The following is an 11047-nucleotide window of genomic DNA, read 5'->3' on the forward strand; positions in this document are numbered from 1 at the left end:
GGTGGGATATGAAAGGATTAGTCCACTTTGAACTTTTAAACCCAAACCAAACAATAACAAAGGAGATCTACTGCAAGCAGCTTGAGTCAGCCCTAGAAGGAAAATGACCAATTTTGTTTTTTTCTTTATGAAAGGTGTTCTTTCATCAGGATAATGCTCGGCTACATACAACGAGGATGACATTCCAAAGACTAGAGTAGATTGAATGGGAAACAAAGCCCCACCCACCATATTCGATGGACATTGCCCCATCTGATTATCATTTATTGCACAGTCTTCAAAATCATTTGGATGGAAAAAATATGAATTCTGTAGACGAGGTCAGAACAGTACTGGAGGAGTATTTTTTGTCATGGACAAGTGAATTTTGGAAGAGGGGCCTTGCAAGTCTACCAGGTAGATGGATGAGCATTGTAGAAAATGAAGGAGAGTATTTTTTTAGATTAAAGAAGAACTTTGTTTATCTTAATTTTGTAAAATAAAAGAAGTATAATAAAACTGCATTATTTCTAGGATCACCCAATAAATTACTTCATTATTTTCTAACACAAGTCCATTTTAAATATTTTGTCCTTTGTGGTAGAATTAAGGATTAAGTATTTAAATTTCAAGAGTTATTTAATTTGGTGAATCTGTGATTCTAAAATCAAATAATTTTTACATTTGAACTTCTAGAGATGAAAATTATTCTGTTAGTGAAATGAAGATAAGAAAGAAAAAGTTGTAAGAAAATTTTAAATTCTAATTTTTCCACATTATTTGGTTGACTCCAAACAAAAAGGATAATCTTTAAAATTAAACATTGTTTAATGAACATACATTCATTACACTTGCTATAGAATTAGGGCTGACTTAAATTATTACATTAGATCAAATATGGTCAGTCATGCTCATCCAGAGATTGGAAAATTCATCCTTAAACTTTTCAAATTTTTTTTTTACATGCATTACCATAAATGACCTCAACATTCAGCACTATTTTTTTTAATATTGGTGGAGAAGATAAACACTTGAAAATATATTAAAATAGATAGGAAATTGTTAGCATCTCAATGTTATTGCAGAACACTTTGCCTTTAGGGTTAGGTGTTGAAGTTACACACATGCAGAATACACAATCTGACAGTGAAGAGTGTTAGACACTATAGACTTACATATATGGAGCTAACATTGTTTGCCTAGAAATTGTCTGTAATGTATGTGTTTTGAAGTTATAGTTGATTTCTCAGATGAATTAAGTAATCTGAATGATGAAATTTGTGATATGATAGTGTATATAATGATATACAAGTAAACAAGTTTATGTGACTTCTATCTTAATTGGTAATAAAGGAATAGTCTCTTCCTATGATAGATTATATTGTGCTTGCATCAGAAGTAAATATAGAAATGTCAATGACACTAAACTGCCAGGAATATTTGAAAGGTCACTGCTTAGCTTTGTCTTCATGACAATAAACCTTAGCTTAGATAGTATGCAAATCTATCATAAGTAACATGCTCAGAAAATCTAGTACCTATTTCTGACAGTCAGATGAACTAAGGCATTGCAGAATAAAATGTTCTGTCTAGAAAGAAATTGAAATGTCTAGATTTGAACCCATGACTTATGTGCAGCATCAATTACAGATAGCAACCATAGTATTTACTGTGGTGAAGTGCTGTCACTACTTTTTAAAAAGATACCAAATTACAGAAAACAACTTTGTTATAAGTGGTAGATACAGTTGTGTGTACATGCATAACTATGAGGTGTTTAATACACTTATCGATAAAAATAGCCTTAAGCATTCAATGAGTTTTAGGATTGATGGTGATACTGTAATGTTTTTCCATATATTCAGATTGGAGCCTGGTGCAGCCATCTGGTTCGCCAGTCCTCAGTCAAACTGTCCAACCCATGCTAGCATGGAAGGCAGACGTTAAACGATGATGTTGATATTACCAAATGGCCCTATTTGACCATCTTGCATTTGGCATGTCCTAGAAATTGCTGTAGAAAATTTTAAGAAATAAAATGAAAAACAGCTAACCTGAAACAACCAGATAGCAGTCATAAATTTAAATTCATGATGATTCCTGATTGAAAAAATATATGTTAATATATGAAAGTACAGGAGTTATAAGTAGAAGAAAGTAAAACTTATAAAAAGAATGTTTGATTAGGTATTAGAAGATTAGGCCTAACAAATAAAATTAAGTTGGACCAAAACATGGCAAAGATTGTCATGTTGCCTTAAGCAGTTGATGTCTGCAGAGTAAAGTAAATAATAAAACAATACCTATGAAACACAGGATACTATTTTATAGCTTACAAGAACCAGTTGAAAAGCAATCGATCACATTTTATGAAAGGTGGGTGTAATTTTTTAGAATAATTTTGCCATTTATCTGTCTAATTCTAATCAAATAGATAAAAAAACAGGTAAACAGGTAAGTGATACATTGCCTAGGTGTAAGAGTGAAGAAAGGTAACTAGCCACTATCAGGTTTACTTCTGTTGTGGATCAAGTTTATTTTTTTAACATTATTACTGTTATTTAGCTCTGAAGAGAGCCTGTTTTCTTGGCCTTACCAACCCTTTGAGACTGGTGTGATTGATACTGTTGATATTTTACTTGGTGCCTGTATGGAAAATGTAGATATACAGAGAGATTCAAATGGCTGCAGCTCTGGAGAGAAAAGAATCGGGGAAGTGTTTGGTGCAGTGGATGAGAAATAGCAGAAATGACTGCAGAGAGACAAGTGAATCAGATAGGTTTGACTAGAGATGGTAACAGATTGTTTATTCAATGGAGCTAAAATAGTTGCAGTAACAATAGCAGAGAGAAGAAATAATACATCTGTGAAATAGTGATTGTAGCATCTATACAAGTGACTTTTTGCCATTCATCAGGCTTTTGGGAGAGATGCAATCAATGATATTTGTATATGTAACAACTGTACCTTGTCAGGTGTTGATAAAAGAGATAATCAGAATTTGGGAGAGTTAGCATTTTCAGGAAGTTTGTAGTTTTATCTGTGCTGATCATGAGAGGACAGTACAGAATTGTGTCTTTGAGATAGGCAGTGATTGTTTCTTACCATTCCAAGATGTTTTGGAGCCCTTCTTCATATAACAAGAGCAAGTTAAATATGTAGTTGCTACCAATTTTAAAGGAAATTACACAATATTCCCTTAGAGAACAATTGAAGCCACTACTAAACAAATAGCAATCATTTGATATGAAATTCTTCGTAAATTGTCAGGTGTTCAAAATTTGACTACAAGAAAAATAAAGTAGGTGAGATATGGTATTGCTAACTCCTGGATTAAGAGTTCACATAAGTTGTAGGTATTTTGTTGTGTTGTTACTAAACTGAACACAATTTACATGTCTCAGCTACCAGGACTGACTATCAAATTTCCTAAGAATATAAACCTAGAAGAGACTAGTTTCTTAACTACTGGTTGTATGTTCTTGTTTGTTAGTGGAGGTTTTTATTCTTCAGAAACTCTTTTCATTGTTTTAGAGTTCAATGTAATCATTAGTTAAAGATATTCAAATATATTCTCAATCTTTTTCCGAGAGTAAATTCTTCTCAATTTAAATATTTTTATATCTAATAGACAGAAAATCTCTGATCTTCTTTTCTTTTAAATGAAGTAAATGCTTAAAATTTTTAACAAGGTGAACACTTAAAGCATTTTTAAGGTTCTCTACAAAATTTTTATTACTTGTTTTCTTATGTAGTAAAATGTTTTGAAGATTTGCATAAAAACATAAACCTATAGATTTAATGAGCTTTTTTATCACATAGTTTTGGCATCTTCAGAAAGTGAGAGTCATCTACTATATCTTCAGCCAAGCCAAAGCCTTTAGAGTGAAATCAGTAAAAGGAAACTGTATGGAAGCCTGTTACGTGAGTGTGTGGAAGCCTGTTGTGTGTGTGTGTGTGCACATGCAAGCATGACTACTTAAATTCTCCTATATTTATATGACATCACCTGAGCAAAGCAGTGATCTCATGTTTACATTCCCTATAAATAATATATCATGTAGCTCTGCACTTTCAAAAACCAGTGGAATAAAAAGGAAGTCCCTTACTTAAAAAAAAAAACAATATTCTATATTATAGAATATTGTCTTAATAAGTCTCTGTCCAACACATGCCAATATGGAATAACAGACTTTGAACAAAAGAAATATGTAATGTAAGATTACGTAAGAAAACTGTTTTGTTATTTAGTTGTTTGTAAGTTTAGATTCAACTGAAATATAGCATTTGGTTTTGTACATTCGAACTTTCTACTGCTGTAGTTCTCATATGTTAATTGTTGTAAAAGTTGTATTGCTTTTCTGTGAGCTAAGTATCTTCTGTATTTCTGATTCATGTAATTCAGTTGACATCATATGAAGTTTTATCTTGTGAACTATGTTATATATACCATATAATGCATGATAACCCAGTTATACATGTATATACGCATATATGTATGTATGTGTGTGTGTGCGTGTGTGTAGATAATTAAATGTGATCTTTTTTAACATTCTTTATTCAATAGGCATGAGTATCCTATGTTTCAAGCACTCATTATGCTTTTTGAATATTTCCCTATCTGTATTATAGCAGTTTGCATGTTAGCTTTTATGTCACTGTATATATTGATATATAAGATGAAACCTGAAGTTTGAACTTGTTAACTAAGTACTGGCATATATATATATATATATATATATATATATATATATATATAGTCTAAAACTATAGTTTACTACATGTTTGCAGTTCCAAATGTTATCTGCTATAATATAAAGTATGTCATTGTAAAGTAGAAGCTAAGTTTGCAGTAAACCAAGTCCAGAATCTGTCTTCCATTCTCATTTGCAACCTTTTCACTTTGCTTATGTCACTCATTCCCTTTGAAAGGACCTCATTGCTGCAGCACTCATTTTCTCCACTCCCTGAGTCAGTACAAAGCCAATTGAAAAATTACTTTGCAAACAACCAAACAATGGATTTTTTGTTTTGTTTTGTTTTTTTCAAATCAATATAATATTGATTGGTTATATATTTGAATTTCTAAGATAATTGCTAAAATATTATTAATTATTTTTAAAATAACTGAAATTTTCCAGAATTAGAACAATTAATTCTAATGATTTGTGTTTGTTACTTCTATGTTACATTTTGATGTGCAATATTTAATATTCAATAATAATGTATTAGCATATATGAAATAAAGAAAATGTTTATTGCTAATTATATTTAGAAGTTAATTCTTTAAATAATATTCTTTGAAGTAAAAGAAACAAAATTAAATGTTTATTTGCCACTGGCTAATTATTATTTTCTTTTTCCTTTTACTGTGTGACAGGCTATATAATTGATCAAATTGACTTCGGTATATCAATATAAAAACAATCACAGCAAGATTTGAACTCAAAGCCATATTGACAAAATTAAACTTAATTATGCATTTAATTCTCTGCTCTGTCATTTCATTTCTTTAATCCTTTTTTAATTATTACCATACATTAATTCAAGTCATATTAATTTCCAACATTGGTATATTGTCACATTTTGATGAAGTCTATAGTTATAACAAGTATTTAATATATTAACTGAAGAAAGATGAAGGGTACAGTTGGCTTCAGTAAGATTTGAACTCAGAAATGTAAAGAGACATAAGGAAACACTGCAGTTGTACCAATCTACCTACCTAGAGTATAGTATGCTGACATTAAGTGTAGAACCACTGAAAAATGTACAGAAACACAAGGAGAGAGTGAGAGAGAGAGAGTGATTTAATATCATTGCTGTTCATATGGTCTACTAGCCAGAGAAACACTGTTTTGCTTTGCATCATGTCATTGGTATTACTGAAATGGATTAGCTTCCACCTAGAATCTGATTCACCAGAATCATGCCCATTAATTCTTCAGTATTTTTCACATTTTTATTGTTAATAATATAATAGAGCAATTGGTTGTATTGACCTGCTGGATACTAAAAGCAAATTTCATTTGATATTGAAATTTACTTATTTGCTCATTTAGAAATGAGAATAGTTTCTGAATTACAAATGTAGGGGATATCTGCATCATGTTCAAGCAAACAACTCTACATAGACTATTATCATTGAGGCTATATTATGTTTATGGTCAACACACTTTACTCCCAATGACTAATGATAATGAAAATCTTGGTGGCTACTTTTCAAGCTTTATTCAACTCAGTTGTTTAGTCTCAGTTCAAAATATCATTGCTATATGTGCTCTTACTATGGTCACCTAGACTACTTCCAGTTGTACCATTCAGTTCCAGTTGTAAGTATGGAAACCTATACATGCTCACATTAAATAATAGTAACATTATAATAACCCTGATCAAGATTATCTATATTCTTAATGGCCCTATTTACAGAACAATACCAATGCTAGTATTTGTATTATTGGGATTTGAGCTAAGTCAACACCTTAATTTAGTTAACATGGAGCCTTCTTGACACATTGTCTTGTTTTCAGAGATATCCCTGAAAGGAAATGCCAAACAAAAATTGTCTTTTATTCATTATTGTTGCTGATGTTGTTAATAATTATACTTAATGCTATATTGACTTTGTTTAATAATGTCTTATTTATTTTTCTGAATTTTATTTCGTTTACTATTTCTTTATTATTGAAGTGTACGTGATGCCATTTCTTGCAAATCTCCAGTGGATGAAGACAGCCCTGAAAGGATATCCAACATGCCTTCGGTGATAAATGACTACCCTTCAAAACTTCCCACATCACAGGCCAGGGCCAAACAAGTTACAAGGTATGTTATTTCAACTTCACTGAACAGAAGCAAGCATCTAGAAACTCTTCGCACATACACTCACAGTTTATACCTTTGAGTGCATGTGTGTCTACATTTTAATACATCAAATACTAATTCTGCTTTAAGGGGAGGCACCATATTTTGCTATAGTATTTCAGAATGAAAAAATTAAATGTGAATATCAGAGAAAAGGATTGCATTTTAAGATACTACATAATTTTACATATATAACATTATAAATTAACAACTGCTTTCCATTTGTTAAAATTTGAAATTTTAAAGGCTTTCAGGCTATTGTATTTGACTGTATTTTTACCCTTCTTATACTGAAAATAATTGGAATTTGATACAAAAATGTATTTATTTAACTGTTTTTATTAAAACGCCTTTGAAAGTCTATGATATTTCAAATGTATTTTGTTGCAAATGAGCAAATTGCTACTAAGTAAATAACATTTTGAAAAGGAACTACAATATCTCCATGATTGTCTCCCTTTAAAGATTTTTTTTTTTTTTCATATTAAAAATTAACGATTTTAATCAAACATTTATCCTATCAAAACATTTAAAAATGGTGTAGAAAATCATTTTGCTTTCCATCAGAACTAGACTGTTAAGTAATTTGTAGCAAATTCTTAAATTTGATATTGAGTAAAATATCAGAAAGGTTTTGTATTTATACAACACCATGCATGCACACACACAGACATACACACAAACACATATCATACACAATTTTTATAGTTATAATAATCAATTTTTTTTTTAATATTTCCCCTTAATTTATTTAAGATGTAATTTTTTATTTCCTTCTGTTAATCAGTAGGTATATATATACACATTTATATATATATATATATATATATATATATATATATATATAGTCATAAGTGCATCATAAGTATAAACAATAGCATAATGGCTGTGCAGTTAAGGTGCTGAATTGCAGACCACATCATCATGGGTTCAAACCTTATTATTGCGCTATTGTCCTGTAGTCCTGAACAAGGTTCATCAGTTTGCATAAGTAGCAAAAATAAGTTCTTCTCCTTCACATTTGAGTGGTTTGTGGCAAGAAAGATATTCATTGCTGCATCAAAAACCATTCCACTTTCACTTGTAAAGTTCATGTAATAGATGCACGCATCAGACATTTTTTAATTTCTTTCATTTAAACTAGAAAAAAATGTATTTATATCTAGTTTTAAAATACACATGGATCAGTTCTACCTTAATTCTCAAAAATTAGTCCTATATACGAAACATTATTTTATGTACTTTCTCCTCATTTATTTCTTTTTTTCTTATTTGTTTATTCTTCCAAAATTTTGTAGGCTAGTTCATATTCTCTTCAAGATGTTAGATATGCACCCTTTAGGTAAAACAAATATAGCTATAACTCCTAATTATTTCTAATATTGGCACAAAGCTAGACACATTGTTGGGTAGAGTGGAGTATTATTGATTAAATCAACCCCTAAAAAAAAAACTTTTTATTTTACCAAATCAGTTGACCTTAATGGAATTTGAACTCAAGATCATAAAAGATATAGCCAAATACAGCAAAGTATAATTAATAGGGACAGTGTTGTCACATTTCTGCCAATCCACCACTCTTACAGTGATAATGTGGATTAAATTTCCGAAATGCTATGTATTGGGATTAGTAGCGTTAACTTATGAGGATTTCAAAAGAAACTTTCTGAAGCAATATTGTACACTGACACATTCAAACAAGTGTCCTCTCATCTTGGTTGATACTCTTTACTCTCTCTTTTACTCTTTTACCTTTTTCAGTCATTTGACTGCGGCCATGCTGGAGCACCGCCTTTAGTCGAGCAAATCGACCCCAGGACTTATTCTTTGTAAGCCTAGTACTTATTCTATCAGTCTCTTTTGCCGAACCGCTAAGTTATGGGGACATAAACACACCAGCATCGGTTGTCAAGCGATGTTGGAGGGACAAACACAGACGCTCAAACACACACACATATATATATACATATATACGACGGTCTTCTTTCAGTTTCTGTCTACCAAATCCACTCACATGGCTTTGGTCGGCCCGAGACTATAGTAGAAGACACTTGCCCAAGGTGCCACGCAGTGGGACTGAACCCGGAACCATGTGGTTGGTAAGCAAGCTACTTACCACACAGCCACTCCTGCGCCTGTTGTTAGTCACAATATTTCAGCTTTCATACTTTCTAACTCTTTTCACATGCCTGTCATATTTGGTAGTATATATTCATATTGCCTGACCCAGAGTATATATTGTTTGACTGATCCAAATATTCAACTCATGCCCACTAGCTAAACTATTATAATTCATAGTTATTCAATGCTTATATCCACTGTGCCATTGTAGTACAGTACTAAGGATAGTAAGTATTTGTTGTTGGCACTCCGTCGCTTATGACGTTGAGGGTTCCACTTGATCCGATCAACAGAACAGCCTGCTCATGAAATTAACGTGCAAGTGGGTGAGCACTCCACAGACACAGGTACTCTTAATGTAGTTCTCGGGGATATTCAGCGTGACACAGTGTGACAAGGCTGGCCCTTTGAAATACAGGTACAACAGAAACAGGAAGTAAGAATGAGAGAAAGTTGTGGTGAAAGAGTACAGCAGGGTTCGCCACCATCCCCTGCCAGAGCCTTGTGGAGCTTTAGGTGTTTTCGCTCAATAAACACTCATAACGCCCGGTCTGGGACTCGAAACCGCGATCATATGACCGCAAGTCCGCTGTCCTAACCACTGGGCCACTGCGCCTCCACTATAGTAAGTATAAACATAGTTTAACTGGTAGGCATTGTGCAATATTTGTGTCACAAGAATAATTAATAGGAAAATATTTTTATATTGACAATGGAGTAAGAAGAAATTATCCTTGTAGATTTAACAAAATAGTTTGGTTTTAAATTCCAAGAATGTAAGGGAATATGACAAGTATCTAAAGATGGTCAGTAGGTACAACAGACAAAATGTTGTGACTATAACAACCAAGATGAGCCTGAATATCTATTATCTATTATTTGAACTGCGGTCAGTCCAAGAGATAGATAATAAACTGCAGCTAGTTCAGCTAAAAACCCTTCAGTGGTGCCCCTCACTGGGAACATAAATTAAGTTACAGGAACATAAGCAAACCAATTCCAGTTGTCAAGCAATGGAGATTGAGACACACACACACATACCTATATGTATGTATGATGAGTTTCCGCAGTTTCTGTGTATCAAATTCTCTCACAACACCATAGTTAACCCAGGGATACCAGCCTATCATAAAAGACACTGCCCAAGGTGCATTGCGGTGGGACAGAACCCCAAATCATACCATTGCAAAGTGAGTTTCTTAACCACACAGCCATACCTGCACTTATGTCACTGTATAATAATTATACTTCCCACCTTTCAAAATTTTAAACAAAATTTTTGCAGAGTAAAATAGCCAAATGTCCAGAATATTGGATCCTCAGCTTAGTTTGTTCCATAATTTGTACCTTCTGCTGGTTTTTTATTTTGTCTTAGAGCAAGTTACATTATTGTAGGGGCCTTACTTCATGTAGCTGTTTAGAACAGGTATCAGCTTGCTTTTGTCAATAAAGCTACCAGTGTAATACCACTATTTCTTAACCCTGTGCGATTTCTTTCATTCCACTTTCATACTACAAAACTTATAGAAGAGTTTGAATACCAGAATTATGAGCATCTCAGCTTCATGAAAGAAATAACTTTTAACAAATTTACCTACTCAGCAATTTAACAATTTGGTTTTTAAATGTAAAATGATGATGATAATATTATATATACATATATATGTATGTATATAGAGACAGAGAGATGCAGGCATGGCTGTGTGGTAAGAAGCTTGCTTCCAAACCACATGGTTCCAGGTTCAATCCCACTACATGGCACTGCATGGCAAGTGTCTTCTACTATTGCCTTGGGCCAACCAAAGCCTTGTGAGTGGATTTGGTAGACAGAAACTGAAAGAAGCCCATCGTACTTATGTGTGTGTGTGTGTGTGTGCCAGTGTTTGTCCCCCTATCTCTGCTTGATAACCAGTGTTTGGTGTGTTTACATGACTTAGCAGTCTGGTAAAACAGACTGATCGAAGAAGCACTAGGCTTAAAAAATAAGTCCAGTCTGGACGTCAGTTTGTTCAACTAAAAAAAAAACCTTTAGGGCAGTGCTCCATCATGGCAGCAGTCAAATAACTGAAACAAATAAAAGAAT

The 11047-nt window shown here is 32.6% G+C and overlaps 1 protein-coding gene across 5 annotated transcripts in view; it reads left to right on the forward strand.

Annotated features, from left to right (window-relative positions):
• The window catches only part of LOC106869314 (mucin-5AC), a 157974-nt gene that overhangs the window by 120771 nt on the left and 26156 nt on the right, over positions 1-11047 (forward strand). For all 5 annotated transcript variants that reach the window (XM_014915004.2, XM_014915002.2, XM_014915003.2 and 2 more), the window contains one exon: positions 6670-6804. In XM_014915004.2, coding sequence (XP_014770490.1) covers positions 6670-6804 — 135 coding nt within the window. The remainder of the gene's footprint in view (positions 1-6669; positions 6805-11047) is intronic.

Source organism: Octopus bimaculoides, chromosome 1, assembly GCF_001194135.2.
Source record: "Octopus bimaculoides isolate UCB-OBI-ISO-001 chromosome 1, ASM119413v2, whole genome shotgun sequence".
Taxonomy (NCBI): domain Eukaryota; kingdom Metazoa; phylum Mollusca; class Cephalopoda; order Octopoda; family Octopodidae; genus Octopus; species Octopus bimaculoides.